General features: G+C 49.5%; 1 protein-coding gene across 2 annotated transcripts in view; it reads left to right on the top strand.

Annotated features, from left to right (window-relative positions):
- Nucleotides 1-26,581, top strand: part of LDLRAD3 (low density lipoprotein receptor class A domain containing 3) — a 251,411-nt gene that overhangs the window by 114,829 nt on the left and 110,001 nt on the right. For both annotated transcript variants that reach the window (XR_009866368.1, XM_062196301.1), the window contains exons 3-4: nucleotides 4,298-4,423; nucleotides 23,672-23,806. Coding sequence is in view for 1 of the 2 variants with exons in the window: in XM_062196301.1 (XP_062052285.1) it covers nucleotides 4,298-4,423; nucleotides 23,672-23,806 (261 nt within the window). In the remaining variant the exon portion in view is untranslated. The remainder of the gene's footprint in view (nucleotides 1-4,297; nucleotides 4,424-23,671; nucleotides 23,807-26,581) is intronic.

Below are 26,581 nucleotides of genomic sequence, written 5' to 3'. Positions count from 1 at the left end.
AGCGAGTGTGGCTGTAGCAGGGCAACAAAAGGAATCCTCATGGTGATCTTGGTGGGAACAGGGTCGCTGTCCTGCTGGTAATGTCCCATCGTTTACAAGATGTTACTAGGCAGGGTGGGGTGGGGAGGAGTAGGAAGAGGATCTTGGGGGTCCCTCTTATTTCTTCCAACTGCACGTGACTTACGCCAAAATACAGTGGAATTGAACAAACCCCCTAAGACATTAATTATATGTGTTCTGTTGTCAGCATAAATATGATGCATAGAAAGGTGTGAATTGTGGTTATTTTGGAGTGGTGGGATTATAGGCAAGTTTTATCTTCTCTATACTTTATGTGTTTCACAAAGAACAATTTTTTTTTTAACTTTTTATTTTGAAGTGATTTTAGATCTATAGAAAAGCTGCAAAAATGGTACTGGGAATTGCCATACTCATTAGCCATAGCACAGTTACCAAGGCTAAAAAATTAATGTTGGTGCAGTACTACTAACTATGTTCTGCAACTTCGGTGGTGTTTAGCCAGTTTTCCACTAATAACTGCTCTCGTTCCGGGATCGCACATTGCATTTAATCCTCATGTCTTCTTGGTCTCTGCCAGTCTCTGGTGGTTCCTCAGCCTGTCTTTGTCCTTCCTGACCTTGGAGGTCACTGATCTGGTTACACTGCAGACTGTCGCCTCCACTTGGATCCCGGTGTTTCCTTGTGGTTACCCTGATCCTTGCACGTGGGCAAGAATGCTACAGAAGAAATCCCATTTTCTGTTTTTATGTACCCGTCTCAGGGGCTGTAGTGTTGATATGTCCTACTGCTAGTGACGCTTGCTGCTAGTGATCACTTGGGTAGGGGGCTGTCCACCAAGCTCCTCCACTGTCAACTATTGTTTTGCAATTAATAAATGTTTTGGGGGAGATACTTCAAGATTGTGCATATACGCTGTTTTTTCTCAAGCTTTTATCCTCTGATTGTAGCATCTGCTGATGGATCTTACCAATAGCAGTTATTAGCCTGGTATTTGCTGAATGACAACTTTTCTGTTGCATACTCCCTTCTACGTTAATAAATGGGAATTCTTCTCTAGAGGACTTTTCCTTCTCCCCTGTTCACTGAATTTCTTAACAAATTAATATTTAACAAATATATATTTATATATACACATACATGTGTTTATGTCACAGCAATATTTTAACATTCATCAATCTATCCACGTGCATGTACCTACATTTTTTTTTTTTTTTTTGGACAGGCAGAGTGGACAGTGAGAGAGAGAGAGAGAGAGAGAGAAAGGTCTTCCTTTGCCGTTGGTTCACCCTCCAATGGCCACCGCGGTAGGCGCGCTGCGGCCGGCGCACCGCGCTGTTCCGATGGCAGGAGCCAGGTGCTTCTCCTGGTCTCCCATGGGGTGCAGGGCCCAAGCACTTGGGCCATCCTCCACTGCACTCCCTGGCCACAGCAGAGAGCTGGCCTGGAAGAGGGGCAACCGGGATAGGATCGGTGCCCCGACCGGGACTAGAACCCGGTGTGCCGGCGCCACAAGGCGGAGGATTAGCCTATTGAGCCGCGGCGCCGGCTGTACCTACATATTATCTCTTCATCCGGATCTACCTGTCTACATCTCTATCTCTATGTCTGTTGTCTGTCTGTCTAGTTCTTTAAAGCTCTGAGTTGATAATGATACCGTCAATTCCAGCTCAGCACCTCAGAGTTTATTGATCCTTCCCCCTTTCCTTATTGATAACATTTTTTTTCTGACATCAAGAAATTCTGCCCATATTATTTACTTACTTATTTATTTAACTCCAGTACACACAGAAGGTAGTTTGAGAATTGCTGATGAAATCCTCGTAAGGTGTCAGTTTAACTTGAGTGTAGAATTTGTGGACAGTTCTTTTTTCCTTAGCCTTATAGACTCCAGTCTGAATAATGTTTTCTAAGGTTCCTTCTCTTCCTTCCCCAGCCCACCCCTGTAGATCACTAATCTCTTGTTCCGGGTTTATCCTTTCTGCGTGAGTATTTCTTTGGCACAGAAGCACATATACTTTCTTACATCTCATTTTCCTGTATAAAAGGCAAAGCACTGTAGATGCTATTTTGCATTTTGTTGTTTTCTCTTAACACTGTCTCATAAATCACTTTATATCGATTCTTAGAGATCTTCCATAATGAGCTTTTCTAGCTTTGGCCATTGGAAAAAAAAAATTAGCAGCCCCAAGGATCAGTTTTAAAATTCTACAAACCTAGTGATGATGATGATGATGACAAATAGCACAGGTATTAGCGTTATTTGAGCATCTCTGTGCCTTGCTCCTACTAACTATGTTAGGTTATGTGGATGAGCTCACTGAATCCTCACCAGAGCCCTGCGAAGTGGATGTTTCCTAAAGCAGAGACTGAAGCTCAGCAATATTTAGAAACTTGCCCAAGGTCAGAAAAAATTGAGTCAGAATTTGAATCCAGGACTCTCCTGAGTCTGTGCTTTGAGAAGAGCACACCAGCACCATCACAGAAGTTCCAGGTTGAAACAAAGCCATGGGGGGATTTTTAAGGCATGCCCCAGGCCTCAAAGCCCTGTTGGTTGTGAATCAGCCGCTACTGAAGTTGGCGTATCACAGGTGGCCGGAGCATGGGGCTAACTGGCGGCATCTTTGTTCCCAGGAAACGGCCCCTCCATCTTGCAGCACCACGCGTCCTCTTCCAAGACAGGAGGGGAGACCGGTGCTGCGGCTCAATAGGCTAATCCTCCACCTTGCGGCACCGGCACACCAGGTTCTAGTCCCAGTCAGGGCGCTGGGTTCTGTCCCGGTTGCCCCTCTTCCAGGCCAGCTCTCTGCTGTGGCCCGGGAGTGCAGTGGAGGATGGCCCAAGTGCTTGGGCCCTGCACCCGTATGGGAGACCAGGAGAAGCACCTGGCTCCTGGCTTCATATCAGTGCAGTGTGCCAGCTGCAGCAGCCATTGGTGGGTGAACCAATGGAAAAGGAAGACCTTTCTCTCTCTCTCTCTCTCTCTCACTGTCCACTCTGCCTGTCAAAAAAAAAAAGGAGGGGAGAAGGATGCTAAGTTGGACGTGCCGCCTGGATGTGGTGCTATGTCTGGTCTCATGCCTCCTGACTGTGGGCCAGAGCCGCCAGCACGTTGACAGCAGAGTGCCTTACCCCACAGGGCTGTTTGGTTTAGCAGGACACTCGGTCAAGGCCAAGTTGCGGCAGTTTCTGTAGGAATTTTTAGTACCATGGGAGCAGGAGTCTGGCTTTTGTCGTGAACTGTGACAGCCTTCAAAGAGCGGCAGTGCCACTGAGTGGGTGGTCAGGGCGTCCGGCCTTGCTATGCCCAGGGCCTCCCTTGGCACTGCACAGTCTAGGGATGAGACCTTGGGCAGGCCATTCCACCTCTCAAAACATAGCTCTGTGGGGGCTCCCAAGACCACCGTCAGGTTCAGTGACCGGGAGCACACACAGCACTCAGCGTGTGATTTGTTACAGCAAAGGGACACAGGGGTGAAGGGGAGTGGAGTGAAGTAATAAGTCATAATGCGGCGTGGGGGCTGTTGTCTACCAGGGGTCTCACCAGAGACTGTGCCCCCAGGGGTTTTCCCCCGGGGTTTGATCATCTGGGCACACTCTGCCTAGCTTCTACCTAAGTTCCAGACCCCAGGAAGGACTGCAGGGATCGGGCATGATGGTACTTTGTGCACAGTGCAGGCCCAGTGGGCCACTCTTAGCAGTTGCGGGGGTGGGGGGGCGCTCCCTGAGCCTGTGTTCCCCGACTCCAGCCAAGCAGGAGCCAGCCTTGCAAGCAGCCCTGTGTAAGGACACTGACCGACTTGTTAGGCTCCCTGGTTTTCGCGTGCCGTGCCGCTGGGTGGCTGCTGCGTGGGTTAAATGAGATGATCCATGTGGAGCACCTGGCACAGGGCCTGGTGTTGTGAGCACTCGCTGCCTCAATGGCTTCAGCAGTCAGGGGGTGAATTGTGGTGAGTTCTTGGACACCTTAAGAAACAAGCTCCATCCATCATCCAGGTAGTCATGCACTATTCCGTCGATTCCTTTGTTTGGGACATTTTGACTGAGCACCTGCTGTGCTTTGGCCTCTGGGGCCCTAATGAAGCAGCAGGACTAGCCTTTCCCTCCTCGAGGTTGCCCCCATGGGTGTCTGATCAGGTGGAGTATTTGAGGTGGGCACTGGGAGGTGGACCTCAGGGTGGATCTGAAACATTGTACATTCAGAGTGGGGTGAGCGCGCAGCGATCTGAGAACTTGGCCTCCTGATATCTTGCTGTTTGTCCCCTTTTCCCCCCTGCAGCCAAGGCCAAGTCGAAGTGCGGCCCCACATTCTTCCCCTGCGCCAGCGGCATCCACTGCATCATTGGCCGCTTCCGGTGTAACGGGTTTGAGGACTGCCCCGACGGCAGCGACGAAGAGAACTGCAGTAAGTGCCGCGGACACGGGTGCTGCGATCCCTCATCCTGTCCCGCCGGCTGGACGTGTCCATGCCAGCCGCTCTGTGCGATTCCGACACCCAGTGGCTCAGGCGCGCTCTGCTGTGGCTCACGTTCGGCTCCTGGCCTCTTCTCGCTCGTGTAAATCTGTAGATGCTCACCTGCCATTTATTGGGAATTCCATTATGAGCACTGAGTCTGAAACATACTCTATTTTCAGTTCTGACGATAGCTGTGCATGTGCAAAGTACTCTCCCCAGGGAAGCGATCGGGACTCCCAATTGTAGAGAGGAAGACGAAGGCACCCGGGGCCACACGGGTTGTAAGTAGCAGAGCCATCTCGGACCCGCGTCTGGTCCCCTCTGATGCTGCACTCACATTTAGGTGCTTCCTTGCTCTTCTTCTTACTTTGTTTTTATTTTTATTTATTTATTTTTTTGACAGGCAGAGTGGATAGTGAGAGAGAGAGAGACAGAGAGAAAGGTCTTCCTTTTGCCATTGGTTCACCCTCCAATGGCCGCCGCGGCCGGCGCACCGCGCTGATCCAAAGCCAGGAGCCAGGTGCTTCTCCTGGTCTCCCATGGGGTGCAGGGCCCAAGAACTTGGACCATCCTCCACTGCACTCCTGGGCCACAGCAGAGAGCTGGCCTGGAAGAGGGGCAACCAGGACAGAATCCGGCGCCCCAACTGGGACTAGAACCCGGTATGCCGGCACCACAAGGCAGAGGATTAGCCTATTGAGCCGCGGTGCCAGACTTCTTCTTTGAAGTCTTTCAAAAAAGTATTTATTAATGATATAGCCCGTGCTGTGGTTTGAAAGTCTGCCCCCCACCTAAATGCAGGAGGTTGGTCCCCACAGCTGTAAGGGAGTCATGCTAAGAGGGTGCAGAGTTCATCCTGCTCTGCGGTTTGGAGGCAGGGGCCTTTGGGAACGGACTGGATTGGATTAGGTCAGTTAGAATGGTGCTTGGATCCTGGTGGCTTTGTGAGAGATAGGTGCTCCGTGTCTTTTGCTGTGTGGTGCTTGGTGCCACCCTGGGATTCTGCCACCAGCCCCAGCTGCCAAACCTGTGGGAGCTGCCGGATCTTGGATTGAACTCCCAGAACTGAGAGCCAAAATCAGCCTCTTTGCTCTGTCAGGTTAGGCTGCCTCAGATATTTCGTGATGTAATGAAAACTGAGGAATGCATACACTATAAGAAGACCTTCTTGAAAAGAAGGTCCAAGTCATGGAGATGAAGCTAAACAGCCCCTTGACTGACCACCTTGATTTGTTTACCTGCTGTACAATGTCCCATGGTATTAGCGTATACCTAGACACACACGTGCAGACACACCCCGCCTCCATCACGCTCACTCTACTGTACCTGGCCTGTTAGCAGTCTCAGGGCTTCCCTTCCCCTGGGTCCCTGCTGTCCATCCTTCCCAGCATCCCCCTGTCCACAGTGGCTCCACACACGGCAGCTCAGGGACCTCCACAGGCATCTCTCCCACCTTCAGTGCCCTTCCAGCTCTGCCAGCAAGTTGCTTTGTAGCTGCCTTTGGTCCCTCTGGTCAGGGATGCCTCCTCTTTCCTCTCTCCCCAGATATTAGACCACTTGAGCCTTCATAATTTCCTATTTTTTTAAGGGAAGTTTTAGGTTGACAGCAAAATTGAGAGGAAGACACAAACTTCCCACATCCCCTGCCCCTACCCACACACGGCCTCCCCCTGGTCAGCATCCCCTGCCGCACTTGTCACAGTCGGTCAGTCTGCACTGCAGCACGTGGTCACCCGATGTCTGTCCTTGACATTAGGGTTCACTCTCCATGTCGCGCATCCTATAACTTGGACGATAGCATCACGACGCACGTCCACCGCTGTAGCGTTGCTCAGAAAGGTTTCTTGGCCCTGATCCTCCGTGTGCTGCCTGTTCCTCCTCGCCTACCCTCGTTGCACAGATTAAGAACAGTTTTTGTCATCTGGTTATCGTAAAGAACTTGCAAAATATAAAAAAATGATGAAGTATAAAGATGAAGACAAAATTGCCAAAAACCATGTAAATTAAAATGAAACACTGTTAATGCTTAGGTTATTTGGTGCCAGTTTTCTTTTTTTCCCTTCATCTCTCTCTCTCTCCCTCTCCCTCTCTCCCTTTCTCTCTCTCCCTCTCTCCACACAGACAGACAGACAGACATATATACACACACACTTCCCAAAGTTTATTGGATTTTTTAATGGGGTGGGCGCTGTGGTGTAGTAGGCTAAGCCTCCACGTGCGGCACCTTTCTGAATGGGTGCTAGTTCTGTCCCAGTGGCTCTGCTTCTGATCCAGTTCTCTGCTATGAAAGACGGGGGGGGGGGGGGGGGGGGGGAGGAGAGGGGAGGCAAAGCGAAGGGAGGGGAGGGAGAGATCTTCCATGTGCTGGTTCACTCCCCAGGTGGCCGTGGACCACAACGGCTGGAGCTGGACTGGTCCGAAGCCGGGAGCTTTCTCCAGGTCTCCCACATGAGTGCAAGGGCTCAAGGACTTGGAGCATCTTCCACTGCTTTCCTGGGTGCATTAGCAGAGATCAGAAGTGGATCAGAAATGGAGCAGCCGGAATTTGAACTGGCGCCCATATGGGATGCCGGCACTGTAGGTGGTAGCTTTTACTTGCTGTGTCACAGTGCCAGCCCCTACTGTGACTGTTTTCTCACGTGATTCCCCCCCCCCCCCCCATACATACGTTTCAGTGACTTTGATGGTGGTTTTGCTCGCTTGATTCTCCCTAGTCTGGTGGTTCTAGTTCAGGTCCCAGAGGAGGCAGGCAACTCGGCGCTGTTACTGTGTCCTTGCTGGGAGAGCCCATAACCCACAGCTGCCTCGCAGTGGGGACATAGGACATTTACAGCTCCCATGTGACTTCTCCTGGGCCTCACTGGGTCCTCCTGGTGCAAGTGGAGAAGCCTGGCACAGCCACCAGGTTGTTGTGTGGTTAGGAGAGTGACCAAAACCCAGGGTCGCGGGGAGCATGCGTGCTGCTGACAGGGCAAGAGCCTGGGTGTGGGGCTGTGTTCTGCTCTAACGACGCCGGAGTTGGGCCCCCTGCATGGCGTCCTTGTCCCTCAGTGGGGTGTGCCAAGAGCCGGTGTCCTCCAGTTCCTGTGAGGATCGGATGTGTGATACCCAACATGTGTTTGGTATCCTAGCCGGCCCAGAGTAATTGAATGAAGAATCAATAGTGTTTTAAAATGAAACTATGAGTGAGTAAAGGAAAGACCTTTTCTACTAGAACTTTGCCTTTGCCTCTGGGTCTAGAGGATGTTCTTTTGTGTTCCACTTAGTCCTCCTGAGAGTCTAAGTGAGAAATTTTACACAAATATGCATATTTATGTATATTCATACATCCTCATGGTAATAAAAGCCAGGTGTGACACATTGTAGGGTGTACGTTCAAAATGATTGTATCATCCTTTGTACCCCCTTTCAGAATTGGAAACCTTGAGTGATTTAAATGTTCGGATATTGGTCTTTGCCAACATGAGTACATTATATCCATTGCAGGTTATGTCAGTGGGGGTTAAGCCAGCATTCTCCACGTGCATAGTTGTGATTTAGAAACTGATTCAGGGGTAAGCATGGGACAGCAGTTAAGTTGCCACTGGGAACACTCACATGCCCTGCTGGAATGCCTGGTTCGCCGCCCAGCTCCACTTTCCTGTCCAGCTTCTTGCTGACGCACACTCTGCGGGGCAGCGATGATGGCTCAAGTGCCTAACCGACGTGGGAGACCCGGGTTGAGTTCTGTCCTCCCATCTTCAGCACTGGCTGTTGCAGGCATTTGGGGAATGAAGCAGCAGCAGATGGAGGACATCCTGCCTCTCCCTCCTTTTCTCTTCTCTTAGCGGCTGTTCTTCAGTGAGACAGAATTTTGTTAACTCGGCTCCCTGATCAAAGTACAGTTCACACAGCAAAGGGAGGATAAGTGGTTGATTCTCTCCTGCTATTCACCGGTTTTTAAAATACTAAGTTAAAAGTCACTATTTGTATTTACTTCTCAATTTTTATTTGTGTGTTCTGCAGATCGGGAAAACCCCCAAGATGATATTTCCGTTTTTGCTTTATACTTTTGAATACATTGTGTAAGAACTCCAGAGGAGAACATCATGTTTACCCAGACTTTCACCATTCTAGTTGCTCTTCCGTTCTTCCCGATGCTCGGGTTTCCTTCTAGTATCATTTGCCTGCTGTCGGGAGAACTTCCTGCAGCACTTCGTACACAGCCGCTCTGCGAGCAGCAAATTCTCCTGGTTTTCCTTCATCTGAGAACGTCTTTATTCCACCTTCACTGCTGAAGGATGTTTTTACGGCGTCTAGAATTCAGGGTTGACAGTTCTTTTCTCTAAACACTTTAAAGGTGCCATTTCCTACTGGCTTCTTGGGCTGCCCAAGAGAAATGTATAGTCATTCAAATTGTCCCCCATAGTTTCTATATCATTTTTCTTTAGCCGCTTTGAAGAGGTTTCTTTTTTCCTGTCTTTAGATTTCCATGCTGAGATCACCATGTGGCTGGGTGTGGGTTTCTTTGAGTTTATCCTGTTCAAGATTCTCCGAGCTATTTGAAACTATGGGTTTTCTTCTTTCACTGTGCTTGGTGTGTTTCAGCTATTATTTTTAAGGTATTTTTTTAAGTCCTGTACTCTTCTTTCCTTACAGGATTCTAATAACAACGTTAGATCTTTTGTTGTTGACCCATGGGTCCCTGCGGCTTTGTTCATTTTCTAAAAAAGGATTTGTTTTATTTATTTGAAAGGCAGAGTTAGAGAAGAGATGAGAAGAGATTGATCTTCTGTCTGCTGGTTCACTTACCAAATGGCTGCACGGCTTAGACCAGGCCAGGCCATAGTTGGGAGCCTAGAACTCCATCTGGGTCTCCCATGTGGGTGGCAGGGACCCAAGCACTTGGGCCATCTTATGCTGCTTTCCCAGGTGCATTACTAGGGAGCTGGATCAGAAGTAGAACAGCCAGGACTTGAACTGGTGCTCAAACTGGGTACTGACATCACAGGCAGCTTAACATGCTATTCCCCAGTGGGGCACCTGTGTTCATTTTTAAATCATGTCTTAAGATTTTATTTTTTTGAGAGGTAGAGTTAGAGACAGAGAGAAAGGTTTTCCATCCACTGGTTCACTCCCCAAATGGCCGCAACAGCTGGAGCTGTGCTGATCTGAAGCCAGGAGCCAGGAACTTCTTCCGGGTCTCCCACATGGGTGCAGGGGCCCAAGGACTTGGGCCATCTTCTGCTTTCCCAGGCCATAGCAGAAAGCTGGATTGGAAGAAGAGCAGCTGGGACTAGAACCAGAGCCCATACAGGATGCCGGCACTGCGGGCAGAGGATTCAGCGCCAGCCCTGAGTCATGTCTTTTCTTTTTATTCAGGTTGGATCATTTCTACTCACCTCTCATCAAGTTCACTTCCTGTTCCCGTTGCTGGGTGCAGTCCACTTTTGGACCCATCTGGTGATGTGATGTGTTTCAGTATCAGCTACTGTATGGCTTAGTGTTAAAGCTTCCCTTAAGTTCTCCTTTCAATTTTCTGTTTCTTTTTCTCTGAGCTGCGTTTTTCCACTTATTTTGATAGTGTTGGCGGTTGCTTCTTGGAGTCTTTGTGTAGCAGCTGCTTGCACATCTTTGCCACAGAATTCTGGCATGTGTCATCCTGCCCATGGTGTCTCTTGATTCTCTTTCCCCAGGGGAATTAAAATTTTCCTGGTTCTCCCTGGGACAAGTAAGTTTGGAGAATGTCCTGGATGGTTTTCCCTGTGTCTTATTTAAATCCTATAGAGAATGCTTATATTTTTGTCTTAGTGGGCACATGACCCCGATGGGCCAGGCCACAAGTTTCTGCCCTGTGTGGGCTGCGCTTGCAGCCTTGCCATACTGTTCTTGCAGGGCTGTTTGGATCTGCCCTGTGCGTGCATCCCCAGCCCTCATGCCGGAGTTCCATTCTCAGTGCCTTCCATGCACCGAGCCGTGTGTGTATGCAGCCCGAGGATCAGCCTAGGAGTTCATAAGGACTTCACGGCATTGCTGTCCTGAGCGCTTCCCTCTCTGTGATATCTGTTTTTTTTTTCCCCCCGACATCCTGGGGCTCCTAGAGGGGAAAAATGGTGAGTTCACCATTTCCGCAATAGTTCAAACTTTGATCTTCTTCCCGAGTTGGCCTGCGCCAATTTGCTTTTCCAAAGCTAAAAACAGCTGCTGCCTGCATTCCATGTAGGTTTTTAAAGCAGCATTCAGTGGGTGAGCTGGGGGCACCGTCACCTGCATCTGATCTGAAACCAGCACCTCCCGTGAGCCAGGTTCAGCCACACACACAGAGAGGCAGCCAGGCCCCATTTGCCCTTTCCCTCCCCCCATGTCTTGCAGAGGGGCTATGCATCACACTGTGAGGTCACAGACATCCCGCCTGAATCCCACGGATCCTCTAGAGCCAGAGCACAGGAAGCTCGGGACTGTGGAACATGTTAATGACCCCCACAGGGAGGCAAGCTGCCAGGGCCACAGTGTGGGGACTGCTCAGGCCCAGGTTTACCCATAAAGAAATTCTAAGAACAGAAATGTTAGTGGATTGAGATTGTAGATTGAGAGAGATGAGACAGATCAGCCAAATACCATCTGGGGACCTTGTTTGAATCTGACACAAGTGAACCAGTTGTTTAAAAACATTGAGATGGGGGCCAATGTCCTGGCACAGCAGGTTAAGCCACCTGCAACGCTGGCATCCTGTATGGGCACTGGTTCACGTTCTGTCTGTCCCGTGTCTGATCCAGCTCCTTGCTAATGCTGAAGAAAGCAGTGGAAGATGGCCCAAATCCTTGGGCCCTGCATCTATGTGGGAGACCCAGCTGGAGTTCCAGGTTCCTGGCTTCAGCCTTGCCCAGCCCTGACTGTTGTCACCATTTGGCGACTGAACCAGTGGCTCTCTCTGTAACTCTGCCTTTCAAATACATAAAATAAATCTTTAAAAAATAAAAAAATGACATAATTGGGGACATTTAAATTGTGGTTGGATATTTGATGACATTAAGGTATTGTTGATTTTTAACTATGAGAATGATACTATTCTTTATTTTTTAAAAATTTACTTTCTGAAATGTATTCATGTTTTATTTCTAAAGCATATACCAGAGTATATAAAGATAAAATCACGTGATATCTGGGATGTGCTTCAAGCCGGTTCCATCAGGAGAGGAGGTAGTGGGTGGTATCAGGATTGAAAGAGCATCAGTGACTTGTTCATTGTTAAAGCCAGGTGATCAGTACATGGGGGTTATTAAAAAGGTCTTTGATTTGGCCTGAGTTTGAAATTTTCCATAATAGGATGATAAGAAATAAAAGAGTGGTTTTACTGGGTGACATATTTTAAAAATTGTTTTATGTCCTTATTTTCTTTTTTTGTTTACAAAGTGTAGAGACACAGAGAGAGAGACAGACATCTTCCATCTGCTGTTTCACTCCCCAAGTGCCTACAACAGCAGGGCCTGGGCCAGGTTGAAACCAGGAGTGCAGAACTCAGTCTGGGCAACCTCCATGGGTGGCAGAGACCCAAGCACTTGAGGCTTGGGTCATCTGCCACCTCCCAAGGTGCACATGAGCGGAAAGCTGGGTCGGAAGCAGAGGCAGGACTCAAACCCAGGCTGTTTGATCTGAGAAGTGGTCATCCCAAGTGCGGGCTTAACTGCTTCACCAAATGCCTGCCCCGAGGGTGATATCTTGACTTTAACAGATAGCTAGAGAGCCATATTTTTAAAGCACTTCGGTCTACAGATGTGTACTTTCTCAGCATTGCATTTATTTTACACTAAGGAGTAAGGATAAGCAAGCACTGGTATTTCCTTTTAGTATCACAATGTTGAGATTTAGCTCTTCGTTTTCTTCCTTTCTCCCTCTGGCCGGATTTGCCCTTGCTTCCTTGTCCCTTGTGCTCCGACATCCCCAGCTGGTGGTGAAACCCTAAGATAGGGACTCTAGGCAAGACTTGAGATGGCAGAGGGTCTGGGTGACTGCCATAGGAAATGGACTCAAGCTGAGGATCTCGTACTGATGCTTTCAGAGTAGCTGTGCTCAGAAAATCCACCATGCCCTGGACTACGTCTCTTTCTTGCCTGTCCCCATGAGCACAACAGAATTGTCCTACTCGTGTGTGTTTTGCTCACCTCACGAGACTGTCCTGTCTATGGCTCTATTCATACCAATCCAGATTCCCATCTCCCTCTTCTGTTCACTCCTTAGCTGCCCCATCGTTGTAGGTGCTGGGAAGTGTGCCTTCTGTTTGGTGGACTGGGTGAACTAGGAGTTGCAGGGCCATCTTCCTCCCAGCACTCCAAAGGCATGACATCAAGTTCTCCTCAAGGACTCTTGGATGACCTGCTTAGGTTTCCTTAGGAAGCATCCCTGGTTGGTTAAGGCTGGGCTGAGTTGTCCCCCTGTAGGTCCCCACACTCCCCTGGGCCTGCCTCCCCGATCTCCTACTCTCTCCACCTCTTGCCTCACTCACTCTTCCTTGAGTTTTTGTCTTTGCTGTGACATTGACAGCCACAAGGTGGTATCATAGGGGCTCACAGCTGTACTCCCAGTGCTTAGCCTTAGCATTCAGTAAGTAAACATTGAATAGGTAGCACTGCCTATACTTGATCTTAATGGTCTGTTGACCTGTGATCCTCCCCATGAGAATGTAAGCTCTTTAGGGACTGGGCTTTGTTTTATCTTCATTGCTTATTCAAGTGCTTTATTTAAAGGCAATACTCATGGTGCCGGCACCCCGGGTTCTAGTCCCAGTCGGGGCACTAGATTCTGTCCCGGTTGTTCCTCTTCCAGTCCAGCTCTCTGCTGTGGCCAGGGAGTGCAGTGGAGGATGGCCCAAGTCCTTGGGCCCTGCACCCACATGGGAGACCAGGAGAAATACCTGGCTCCTGGCTTCGGATCAGCGCGGTGCGCCGGCCGCAGCGGCCATTGGGAGGTGAACCAACGGAAAAGGAAGACCTTTCTCTCTGTCTCTCTCTCTCACTGTCCACTCTGCCTGTCCGAAAAAAAAAAAAAAAAAGCAATACTCAGTAAAAGTCTGTTGAACGTGTGAACCACGTAACTGCTTGAAAGAAGGGTTAAATGAGGAGGGCAGACAGATTTGGGCCAGTGGCCCTGCCCCAGTCCCTCCCAGCAGTCAGGATATGTTCCTAGCATATGGATATCTGGACCCTCGTCTATGTCTTCCAATGTATAAGTATTTTTAAGCGTTATATTGTTCATTAATCCCGGCTCCTACCTTCTTTCTGTGCCTCCTCCCACTGTCTCCATGCCAGATACCATGCAACGTGCTGCAGGGGATACAGAGATGGGTCAGAACCTGGAGTTCTTGAGCTTGTTCTCAAGCAAGGGAGACAGTGTTCCTTGTACGCCGAGAATTACAGTGTGGAGTTGACGTTAGTGCTGTGGGGATCAGTAATTATTTCCCAGGCTCATCAGTTGTTGCAGGAGGTGGGCCCAGGAGCGGCCATCTACCGCGTGGGCATTTGTTGTAGTGGTTAAGGTGCCAGTGGGCTTGCCCACATCCCATACCGGAATGCCTGGAAGGAAGTCCCGGCTCTGCTCCCAATTACACTTCCTGATAATACACACCTGGGAGGCAGCAGGTGATGGCTCCAATAGTTGGATTCCTGTCAGCACCCACATGGGCGACCAAGGTCAACTTCCTGGCTTCAGACTTTGATCTGACCCAGCCCTGGTCATTGCAGGATTTGGGGAGTGAACCAATGGATGGCAGTTCTCTCTGTATCTCTTTCCTTGTCTTTCCAACAAATAAAATGAACAGATCACTTACAAGTTTAAAAGCAACAAAAGTTGGCAGTGCAGTCCCATGGGCTGTTTCAGGCTTGGGGCCCACGAAGAGGCGGGGAAGCCTGCAAAGTGCCCAGGGCACACGAACCCCTTGACTGGGAGTCACTTGAGCCCTGTGTGTATATGTGCTTCTGTGTGGATGATCTCATTCTGGGGAGGCTGTATTATTGCTCCCTTCTCACAGATAAGGCAATGGGAAAGTTAAATAACTTGCTTAAGTAACTTAGTTGCCAAGTTGGGCCATTAGCCTCAACAGTATGAGTGCAGAGTCCAGACTCTGAGCCACTACACTGATATACAGCCCCAGGGGTTATAGTCATAATCTGCCAGGGTTGGGCACCTGCTGTGGGCCAGGTGCTGTCCTCCATGCTTTGCCTGCATTGGTTCATTTAATTCTTACTCTGTCTTATGACGTAGCCCCTATTTTTATTCTCACTTCACAGATGAGAGAATCAAGGCTTGGAGAAGTTAATCATACAGCTAGTGAGCAGTAAAGCTGAAATTGAGTCCAGGTGGTCTTCATACCCTCACTCGGAACCATTGCAGCAAAACATGTTCTTCAGTTGAAAGACTGGGGCACGCCATGAGAAGTTAATATCTTGGGGCTGTATTAATACCCAGGGAGGGGCAGTTAATACCGAGCAGGTGCAGGTGCGGATAGGGGAACATCCATGAGAGCTGACGCCTGGTGTGCTGGGGCGTGGAGGCACCTTTGTCAGAAGTGGGACTACAAAGAGGAGTAGTTAGGGAGCAAGGTGGACAAGCAAGTGTTTGAGGTCTGGAACTTTCTGACAGTGGAGTCCAGGCAGCGTCTGGAGAAAGGTGCTTATTGTTGGAGGGAAAGTTTGGGGAGACGTCCACAGATGGGTGGTGATTGAAGCACTGAAATTGGACTTGTTCCCTGGCAGTGACAGATTTAGGTGTTGGACAGGGGATAGCCATGCCCAGGAAGCAGCAGCAGTCAGGAGCAGTGATTCCGACTTCTACAAAAGGCCTGTGGTGACTGAATTTTAAAATCACCTGAGTCTTTGGAAGTAGGGCAAAGGCAGGTGAGTGGAGCACAGTTGTGTCTCACCGGCTTGCTCGGAGGGGCAGCCTTTGCCTCCTGCAGACAACGAAAAGAGATCTGAGCTCCAGAACACGGCTGCACACAGGCCTTGCTCTGTTCTGGTGGGTGCAGGGCTGCTGTGCCAGGCCGTGGTGGCACCGATGCTGGGCCAGGTCCTGCCGAGCAGACTTTGACAGGGACAGAAGAGCTTGGGGCTGCCACAGACAAACCAAGGTCAGGTGGCAGCCTTTCCAAGCCCCAGAGGGAGCTGTTCGTGGCTGGGATGGTCCCCTGAGGTCACTCAGTGGGCTCAGGTTTCTTGGGGCCAGGCACTCTCCGCTCTGGAAAGAGGAGGGCTTGGTGCAGCTCCACCCCTCCCCAGCTGCCTGGTTTCCAGGGAAACAGGCTGGGAAGCCAAGCCCCCCACTGGAGGCCATGAGGTTGGAAAGCGGAAAGCGGGGCCACCGCAGGACAGAGGAGCAGGTGGGAATTGTGGGGGCTGGCGACAAGGAGTCCCTCGTGCTTGTGTTTCATCAAGGGCCCTTTGAGGTGGGAGAGGGGCGGCGTCACAGACTTTGAAGGAATGAAAGCAAACATTCCCGAAGTCCCGCGCAGACAGGCTGCCTCATTTCCTGTCTGGAAGCCGGTCAGTTGGCCGCTGGGTGACCGCAGCGTTCCCCTGGCCGTCTCCTTTAGATGTGGCTGAAATGGACGCCTCCGGTTTAATGGCCCACTGAGCAGTTCCCTTGGAGAACTTGGAGAGCCCAGCTCTCCTTCCTGAGTGTCGGGGGCTGGGAAGCAGCTCTCTGGGAGCCCGGACTTCCAGGGGTGATAACCAGAGAGCTTCTCAGCCTGCGGCTGGGCTTCTGCCGTTCACTGTGCAGACGGTTTCCTGCACCCTCGGCACAATCAATGCAGGAAAACACAGTGCTCATCTCCTGGGGAACTGAGCCAAGCAATGCAGTTCCCAGGGCCTGGGAAGTCCTGGCAGGGAGAAAGTACACACAGGTGTGTGGGGACCGTGGAGCACTACCAGACACTGGGACAGAGCATCCTGACGCATGTGCAGTATGAGCTGTTTGTTGAGCAGTCCTCAGGGTTCTGGGCTGGGAAACCCCTAGGACCTGAGCCCTGTGTGCCCCACACTCACAGTGTCCTCTGCCTTGTCATATGTGCTCTGAGACCTGGTGGAGCCCAGGACTTAGCAGCAAAGGCCCTGGAAGTCACGCAAGCAGACTTGAGCTGGCTGGGGGTCTCCAGGGGTAGTGAAAGAATCGGCCTCATGCCCAAGCGTGTATGTCACTGCCAGGAGTCTCGCGATGTTTTGTGTCTTGGCTACAGCAGCATTGACCATTTTTGGGGACAGCCCAGGTGCAGCCTTAGAAACTTGATCTTTAGACTGGGCTGCCATACATGGTTGCTTGTGTTTCCTTTGTAGAACCTTCTAGTCTTTTTGGACCCTGTTTGGTCCCTATGCTGTTGGAACTCCTGCGGTTGTTTTTGTAGCTCTCCTGTCCCATCCCATAGTTGTTGGCCTTTATTTCTGGCTGCCAGCCTTTTCCCAGGGTGGCGAGTGGTCTACCCCCTCCCTTCATATTTGCTTTGTCCTTGGGCACTGTAGGTCAGAGTTCATTGGAATGTGCGTAAATGGAAGCATAGACCCGCAGGCAGTGAGGGCCCGTCCCAGGGGAACTCGTGGCTCTTTCCAGGCAGGAACACCGTGCCTTTGTATATTTGCCGCTGCTGGGTTTCGGGTGCGTTTTCTGCCATTTTCTCCATCTGTTCCTCTGCCTTGCTTGGCATTTTTTAAGGAGTCATTGAAAAGGAGCAAAGCTGGAAGTGGCTGTTTACAAGTAAGTGTGTGTGTGTGTGTGTCTTTGAGCTGTTGTGCACCTGAGTGTGAAGGTGTTGTTTCTTTAACTCGTTTCTAGTTGACATGTAATAATTGGACACATCTATGAGGAAAGCCATGCTATTTCTTTTCAGAAAATTTCTTTTGTTGAAAGGTACAGTGAAGGACAGACAGCTAGAGATAGATATCCCATCCATTGGTTCACTCCCTAAATGCCTGCAACAGCCAGGGCTGGGCCAAGTCAAAGCCAAGAGCCTGGAACTCCATCTGGGTCTCTCATGTGAGTGGCAGGAACCCACGTACTTGAGCCATCACCACTGCCTGCCGCGGTGCAGATCAGCAGGAAGCTGGTTTTTGGGGAGCTGGAACTTCGTCCCAGGCACTCTGATATGGGATGCGGGAGATCCAAGCGGCATCTTAACCTCCGCGCCAGATGTCCCGGCATGGTATTTAGTGCCTGTGTACATTGTGTAATGATCAAATCAGGCAGGGTAATTAGCAGCATCCCCATCACCTCAGACATTATCTTTGTGTTGAAATTCAAAATCCTCTCCTGCAGCTGTTTTGGAATAGATAAGAAATGATTTTCCAGGGTGGTCAGTGGGCCCCAGTGGGTGTGTGGTGGGAGAGGAAAGGAGTAGGAAGGCAAGTACTCACCGAAGCATCTCTGCCAGGCATGACTGCAGTCTGGCAGTGAACATTTTCAGACACACTGCAAAGGAAAAGTCGAGTGAAGTGAGCACCTACGCTCCCAACGCTCTGGTTTTTAGAAAAACACATGGCCACAATGCCTTACTTGTTTCATCTTTTAAAATAGCGAAATGTCATCAGATGTGATTAGAAGTCTCTACTGTACCCCTCCCAGGTGCGACCCTCCTCCATTCTCTCTGGAAGTATCCACTGTCCTGAACTTGGGGCCATTTATTCCCATGCACATTTCTATTCTTTCGGTATTTATTTCTGTATCCTTCAGTAATAAGTGGCATTCTTTTGCATGGGTAGCTTCCTATAAAAGAATGTAGATAGCTTGGGCCATCCTCTAAGGCTTTTCCCAGGCAATTGACAGGAAGCTGGACTGGAAGTGGAGCAGCCAAGGACATGAACTGGCACCCATATGGGATATTGACATTGTAAGCAGTGGCTTCACCTGCTACACCGTGTCGCTATCCTCAATGCTAGATTTTTTTTTTTTTTTTAACTTTTGACAGGCAGAGTGGACAGTGAGAGAGAGAGAGACAGAGAAAAAGGTCTTCCTTTGGCCGTTGGTTCACCCTCCAATGGCCGCCGCAGCCAGTGCGCTGAGGCCAGCGCAGCGCGCTGATCTGATGGCAGAAGCCAGGTGCTTATCCTGGTCTCCCATGCGGGTGCAGGGCCCAAAGACTTGGGCCATCCTCTACTGCACTCCCGGGCCACAGCAGAGAGCTGGCCTGGAAGAGGGGCAACCGGGACAGAATCTGGTGCCCCGACCGGGACTAGAACCCAGTGTGCCAGCGCCGCAAGGCAGAGGATTAGCCTGTTGAGCCACGGCACCGGCCCAAATGCTAGATTTTTAACTAAGGACTTTCTGACTCTAAAACCTGAAGTCTTTGCAACTCTCCCTTGAGCTGTCCATTGGAACACCACAGGAAGATTTAAAAATAAGGAAAAACAATGCCTCTTAGAACCATATTCTGAGTTAAAAAAATAATAGATGTAATGAAATATATCATGTACTTCAACACTTTGAAGTGTATAATCCACTTGCTGCATTCACAGAATATTTAACTATCACTACAATCTAATTTTAGAACATTTGCATCCCTTGCTTGGCCTGGCAATAAGTCCCTGGGTTCATAACCTCAAGGGCACAGACCATATAAGAGTCTTAAATGGACTTGAAATGGTTTGTGAACTTTTTCTAGGGTGCACAGCTTTCATTGTCTTCTCTGAAAGAATAGAAATATAGCCCTGAGGCCGGCGCTGTGGCTCAACAGGCTAATCCTCTGCCTTGCGGCGCTGGCACACCAGATTCTAGACCCGGTCAAGGCACTGATCCTGTCCCGGTTGCCCCTCTTCCAGGCCAGCTCTTTGCTGTGGCCAGGGAGTGCAGTGGAGGATGGCCCAAGTCCTTGGGCCCTGCACCCGCATGGGAGACCAGGAGAAGCACCTGGCTCCTACCATTGGATCAGCGCGGTGCGCCAGCTGCAGCGCACCTACCGCGGCGGCCATTGGAGGGTGAACCAACGGCAAAGGAAGACCTTTCTCTCTGTCTCTTTCTCTCTCACTGTCCACTCTGCCTATCAAAAATAAAAAAAGAAAAAGAAAAAAGAAATATAGCCCTGAATGTATTAAATTGTAGACAAGGGTAGCCACACACTGTAAATTGCACATGAATCACTGAGGCCCCTTGCGAAAACTGAGTATAAGATTCAGTAGGTTTGCTGTGGGACCAGACCTACTATCGTCAGTTTTTATGATAGGTTGCTACATTTGGGGGAGGGGTAGCATTGTGGCACAGGAGGTTAAGTCACCACTTACCATGCTGCCATCTCATATCAGAGTGCCAACTTGTATCCTAGCTTCTCTATTTCCTATCCATCTCCCAGTTGATGTGCTTGGGGGTGCAGATGAGGATGGCCGAAGTGCTTGGTTCCCCATCACCCATGTGGGAGACCTGCAGGGAGTTCCATGCTCCTGGCTTTGGCCTGCCCCAACCCTGACGTTGTGGCCATCTTGGGAGTGAACCAGCACATGGAGATCTCTTTGTCTCTCTCCATATTAGTCTATCACTCTGCTGATCAAATAAATAAATAAATAAATATTTTTAAATTGAATACTAAATTTGGACCTTATAGAATATAGATAAATCAGTAAAAAATGACCAGTACTTCTCACTATTATATTTGTGAAACCTGTGCATCTTGACACCATCTTGGTCATTTTTTACTGCTGGACACCAGTGGTTAACACAGGGTGGCCTGTGACTTAGATTTTGCCTGCTGCCTGTTCTTGTAAATAAAGTTTTATTAGAACATAGTCACACCCTTCATCGATGAGCTGTTTATGGCTGTTTTGCATTGCAATAACCATTCCTTACAACAAAGACCCAAATGCCTAGCAAAATCTAGTTCCTTACAGAAGTTAACCAAGCTTAGAGTATCCCATTGTGATAGTATACAGCCTTGTATATATGTTTTCTTATAGGTTAACCTTTGGGTCATTTCTGACATTTTAAAAAATATATTTTTTATTCATTTTTATGTTTGTTTATTATTTGAGATACAGAGGTGGACAAAAAATATCATCCATCCACTGGTTCACTCTCCAAATGCCTATAACAACTAGGGCTAGGATAGGTCAAAGCAAGGGCCCTAGGACCCACCCCAGATCTCCCATGTGGGAGGCAGGGACCCAAGTACTTGGGCCACCCTCCACTGCCTCCCAGGGTGCGCATTAGCAGGAAGCTGGAATTGGAAGTGGTACAGGACTCTAACCAGGCACTCTGGTAATGGGGTGTGGGCCTCCCGAATGGAATCTTATCCAGTGTGCCAAATGCCTGCCTCATCTCTAATTTTTGATTTTATTTTTTTACTTTCCCAGTAGTGACTTCACTGAACATTTTTGTTAAAGAGTTTCTGAAGAATATAACAGGAAGTGAAATTACCAGACTGTAGGTTATGTGCACCTTAAAGTTTACTAGATATCGTTAAATTGGGCTCCAAAGCGGGCCTTCCAATTTGCACTCCCACTTGGAGTCTGTAAGACTTCTTCTCACTCCACATCTCTGCCAACAGCCTGGGGTTTTATTCCTTTTTTTTTTTTTTTTTTTAAGATTTATTTAGTCAGAATTAGAGAGAGACAGAGAAAGAAATCTTCCCCCAGATGGCTGCAATAGCAAGAGCTAGGCTAGGCCAAAGCCAGGAACTTTATCCGGGGCTCCCATGTGGATGCTGGGGTCAAAGCATTGAGCCATCTGTCACTGCTTTCCCAGGCACATCAACAGGGTGCTGGATAGGAAGTGGAACAAATAGCCAGGACATGAACCAGTGCCCAAATGGGATGCTGACATCTGAGGCCATGGCTTTACTCATTACATTACACCACAGCACCGGCCCCTTGGTCATTTGGACCGTAAGTTTGGCAGCTCTGATGCATATCACGTGTCACGTCATTGCCAGTGACGATACAGTTTTTCATGTTTTTGTTGACAACCATTCCTGTTACATGACGTGCCTGATTACATCATTTGTAAAGGCTTCTTTTGAGTTGCTCTTTTCTTTTTGATTTGCAAGTGTTCTTTGCATATTCTGGCTATCGGTCATTTTAATTCTGTGCATTAGAACCGTCCTGTGGTGTGGCTTCTAAACCTGCACACTTATCTACACACCCATGAGTATGTGTAGTATGCATCGATACAGACAGAGGAGCACACGCACAGGACTTTGCCTTGGGAAAGTTTGTGAGGTTGGAAGAAGCTACGACTGGGTGACAGGTGAGTTGCTGACAGTGGCCCCAGCAAGGGGGATTCAGCTTGGCCTCGCCCACAAGGGTGCTCCCCTAAGCCTGAGTCTGCCTCGTATTGGAGCAATTCGAATGCCTTTCCGAGGCTGGGTTTGTGTGAGCTGATTGTCACTGAAGCTTTAGAGGCATAAACGTGACCCACGAGGCCCCAGGGATGCAGAAGGCCGCCATGGTGGGATGCCAATGGACGGGAGGATTTGGAGGACTGCCTCAGATGAAGAGCCTTTGTGATTTGTGGTTTCTGGCTTCCCCATTCTGGTTTTGGCTGAAGCCAGACCTTGGTTTCACTTTAATGAAGTTGCACTGCTCTCTGGCCCACAGTGGTTTAAATAATTAAAACTTCCATTTTCAGGCCGGACTTCTTTGCCTGGACTTTGAGACTGGCCCATCGTCCTCAGAACAGAGCTCTGACTCTGCAACTGTGTACCTTCCTTGGAAAGTTTCAAATCAAACTTTCTGAGTTCAATAAGAAAAAGAAGAAAAGCCTTTGGGTTCACATAGTCCTGTGGGTTTTTAACAAATCCTTGTAGCCAGGCTCCCCGTGCATCTTAATAGCTCAGTGGAGCTTACTGAGAAGATCAATTGGGTTGACCTGCTCCTAACCCCAGAGCAATCTGCTGTGCTGAGCCTGGCGTCCAGGCTGTACCCCCACATCAGGGCAGGTACAGGCCCAACTCATTACTCAAGATCCAGGATGACCCCTCTTCATCATTGCCAATATTGCTTCTTTGTGAGAGGGTCCCATCGCATGGATCTGAGACACACAGAAGTAGGGGTGGGGGTGGCACCTTCCCTGAACCTCTGCTGCTTGTCAGACTTGGCACTGCCAGCTCATTTGCCGCTCAGGTGCGTGTGCTGTAAGAAGCAGGGTCAGCTTCCTGGCTCTGTAAATTCCCACCGTGGTCCAGGACCAGTGCTCTGCTTCCAGGGGCACCACGCTTGGCTTTGGGCTCTGCCTTTGCCTCCTTGACTGTTTTCATAATGTTTGAACAGTGGCCCCACGTTCTCCGTTTGCCCTGGACCTGGCAAACCATCATCGCTGGTCCTGTCCACAGATAAAGCAACTGAGGCTTGGAGCAGAGAGGTAGTTTGTGTGAGATTGCACAGCAAGTGCATGGCAGAGCCCAGATTGGAGTCATTTCTACTTGATTGCTTAATTTGTTGAAGACAGAACAGTGGAGTGAGCCTTGTTGCATGGCACTGCCAGAAAGGGGAAGCTGGGGATATTGCTCTGTAGGGCTACTGATTTCCTGTACAGATTCGCTTATGTGTTGCTAAGCCTTTATGCACTGGCTTCTTTCTCTAGACAGTCGCCTCCCTTCTCCTTGACTGAAGGGCCCAGGTCTGCCATTTCCTGTGAGGTCCTGCAAATGCCTAGAGCAGGAAGGCTCAGGGAACAGTTCCGAGCCAGCTGGGTCCATGGTCCATTTTGATTACAGGCAAGAAATGGAGACTACTGAGTTTACCTTGGTGAGTCGTGGAGAATAAGTGAGGCATTAAAAGGCTGGTCCATAGTCAGGGAGCTGTAAGGATCCTACAGAGTCCTTGGGCCAATCTGATCTTGCAGCACTTCCTTGATGGCTCAGGTTCATGGGCCTCTGATCCAGCTGCTCCTTGTGGCTTTGTATTTTTCTGTGTGTCTCCTGTGCTACCAACCATCCCACTCTCGGGTCTCTCAGGAGAGAGTCTATAGGAGTCAGGTTTGCCCCTGACCCCCGTGGTGGCTGCTGGCCAGTCTCAGGGTTGACTGTTTGAGCATGGCATTGACCTCTGGGTACCTTGGTGTGGTTACAGGACACCAGAGTAAGGCTTGTCCTGTCCAGGCTGTCCAGCCTCCCTGGATGAGCACGGAGTCTGCCAGCTTAGAGGATGTGTTCACTGCTTCCTGCACAGGGCACGCCCATGGTTGGAGGGGGGTCTGGGGTCCCCAGGGTGCCACCCAGGCCTCCCTGTGATCCGCTCTGTTTTCCCTTCACAGCTGCTAACCCCCTGCTCTGCTCCACCGCCCGCTACCACTGCAAGAACGGCCTGTGCATCGACAAGAGCTTCATTTGCGATGGGCAGAATAACTGTCAAGACAACAGCGACGAGGAAAGCTGTGAAAGTTCTCAAGGTAGGAGCCTCCGACGCTCTAAAAAAATAATCACGCAGTAGCACTGAAGGAAATGTGAAAGGGAGAAAGCAACACCGTGTCCTCCTCCGAACAGAACAGCTCTGTTCATTTTTGCACTTGGCCTGGGTCTAACGACAGCACGCCTAGCATTTTGTATTTGGTGGTATTCGTGCATGACATATGGAGAATATGTTTCCTCTTCAAAGCCATCTTTGCCCCTGGCCGTACCATATCCTGGCCAAGTCCATCGCATTGTTGGGAGGTCAGGTCATTTGTCCCCGTTGACTGTGCCTCAGGATAAATCCGCAGAGAGCGCCTGCGAGGTCTGAGACTGCTGTTGGAATGTTTGTCTTCTGGGTGTTTTTGAGTTCCTATGGTTGCTGTCATTGTCTGCACCTGTCAGTTTCACTGTCCTGTCACAGACACTCACTGCCCTTCCTTCTGTTACTGCAAATCTGGTAGCTGTGGAATCTTAGCCTCCTCAAGGGCTTCGATGTGCATCTCTGTGGTTAGGAGCAGAGTTAACATTTCCCCCTCCTGTTTGTTTGTTGTATTGTGGATTGCCTGCTCCTCTCTGGCTCTTGATTTGGGAGCCTTTTTAATGGAGACTGAAGGATGCAGCTGGGGTTAGAGGAAGGTGAGCTCTGTGAGGGGACCTGGGAGGACGGAGGGCCCTGTTGAAACCAACTGGGAGCCAGTCTTTGCTGTTGACTCGTCCTCAGTAAGCATGTTTCTTTGGTGATTAGGAAAAAAGTACAAAGATTGTGAAATGTGCATCTATTTTAAGTCACCCCAAAGAACTGATGTCATCTATAGGTAATCTTTACTCTTTTCACTTAATACCTTATTGCCATGAATCACCCGTATTATTGTTTGGCAGTGGAGTTCGTTTGTTTTGAGTATTATTTAATAGGATTATAGCACAGTTTATGGAAGAGAATTTAAAGCAAGAAGAAAGAAAATGTTAGTAAACTGAGTAACAGGTGGACTCCTGTGTTGAGAGGTAAAATAAACGGGGTAAGTGTGATGTATTTAGATGTAGGTTGTTTTCAGGGTCCTAGCTTTTATTTTCATTTGTGTTTATAGTGCTTTTAAAAATGAATGGAGGAATCCATCACTGGGTTATGCTTCCATGAATAGTGAGAGCAGGCCACAAACCAAGGATTGTGATCAATCCAGATCGGAATGGCTGGCACCCATAGAAAAGACTGAATGTGTGTCAGCAGACACTTAGCCGGGGTTTGTGCAGAGAGCACCCTGTGAGGTGAGTGTGGAGCAGAATGACCTTCTGCTTGTCCTTGCCTAGGCAGTCCTCTTCTAGGGCCCTCTCTGGCCCAGGGGTCCTCACAGTGGCATCCACAGTCCATCAGCATCATCGGGGAACTCTTTGGAAATGCACACGCTCAGGCCCCATGCCAGACCAAGGGACTCAGCTGCTGAGGGTGGACCCAGGGTGGACCCTCCCCACCCCCAGGTGAGTCTACTGCACGGCGAAGCCCGAGCTGGTGGAAGCACCTGGTGGGTGTTACGGACTTGCAGCCAGCATCTGTGCCAGTCCGAGATTCTGCATTGCTTGAAAGCGGGGGGCATCTCCCTGTTCTCGCTGCGCCTGCAGTATTGAAGGGTATGCTTGCCTCATACACGTATCCTCTGACTGCAGGCCGCTTGCTGATTTTTCTGTTTGTACAAAGGATCACCAGTGCAACCCTGCTGTGGGGAAAGCAGACCTGCCCTGGGTTTGAGAGACAGAGCTCCAGGCATGACCCTCTGTAGACTTCTAGAGGCGTCTTGAGCAGGCAGAATGTTGCCTGTTGCCACGCAGGGTTTGCCACTGTCCTCTTAGGGATGGTGACCCTGTGTTGACCAAGCTTCATCCTGCACCAGGGGCTCTGCCCAGGTGCTCATCGAGTCAGAATAAGTCCTTCCTGCTTAGGCTGGGCCTCCAGCCCACGACAGATGCTTCTTTGCCCTCTGATGATGTGGGAAAAGAAAATTATACTTTATAATCTTTATTTCGATGGGTGCAGAATGCTAGTCCCAACACAGGAAATACGATGCTCAAAGCACTTCACTTCTAGTTTGATTAGGGTGTGAAAAAGTGGAGTCTCTACTTTAGGATATTAGCCACTTCCCACCTACTCCTCTGTCCAGGATTCAGTCCCCTCCATGTCTTTGGCCTCTAAAACCAGCAGCCCACCCTGTAAGGAGTGGGGAGAGGGGCTGGGACCCTGTCAGGGTAGTCAGTACTGCATCTTTGTATCCCGTAATGGGAGGTGTCAGAAACCCAGGAATGCTGTGGTGGAACTGAATGTTAATGGAAACCTCATTGATTAGAAATATAACTTGCTTGTAAGAGAATTCCAGAAGCAGGAGCTCTGGGACAGGTTTGCGGTGGCTTTGATGTTGCTCGGGCGCTGTCCTGGGAGAGGCATCTCTGAGAGGTTAGCAGGTGCAGGTGTGGGCGGATGTGGCCTCCAGTCATCTGGGCGTTGTACCCTCTGAATGTGGTCTGGACCTTGTGATTTGCACTTGTGTGGCAAATACAAGTAACATAAAATTTACCATCTTCTCTGTATTTAAGTGTATAATTCAATAGTGTTAAGTATATGTGCAGGGTTGTGCCACCAGTCTCGAGGACTTTTTCAGTCTGCAGACCTGAAACTCTGTCCCCATTAAACAACTCTGTTAGGCCCGCTCGCTAGCCCTTGGCTTTCTGTCTCTATTAACTGGATAACTCTAAGTGCCTCATATAAGTGGAATCATCCAGTGTCTGTC

This window comes from Lepus europaeus, chromosome 7, assembly GCF_033115175.1.
Source record: "Lepus europaeus isolate LE1 chromosome 7, mLepTim1.pri, whole genome shotgun sequence".
Classification (NCBI taxonomy): domain Eukaryota; kingdom Metazoa; phylum Chordata; class Mammalia; order Lagomorpha; family Leporidae; genus Lepus; species Lepus europaeus.
Note: the sequence above shows the minus strand (reverse complement) of the source record. Positions and strands in the feature narration are given on the sequence as shown.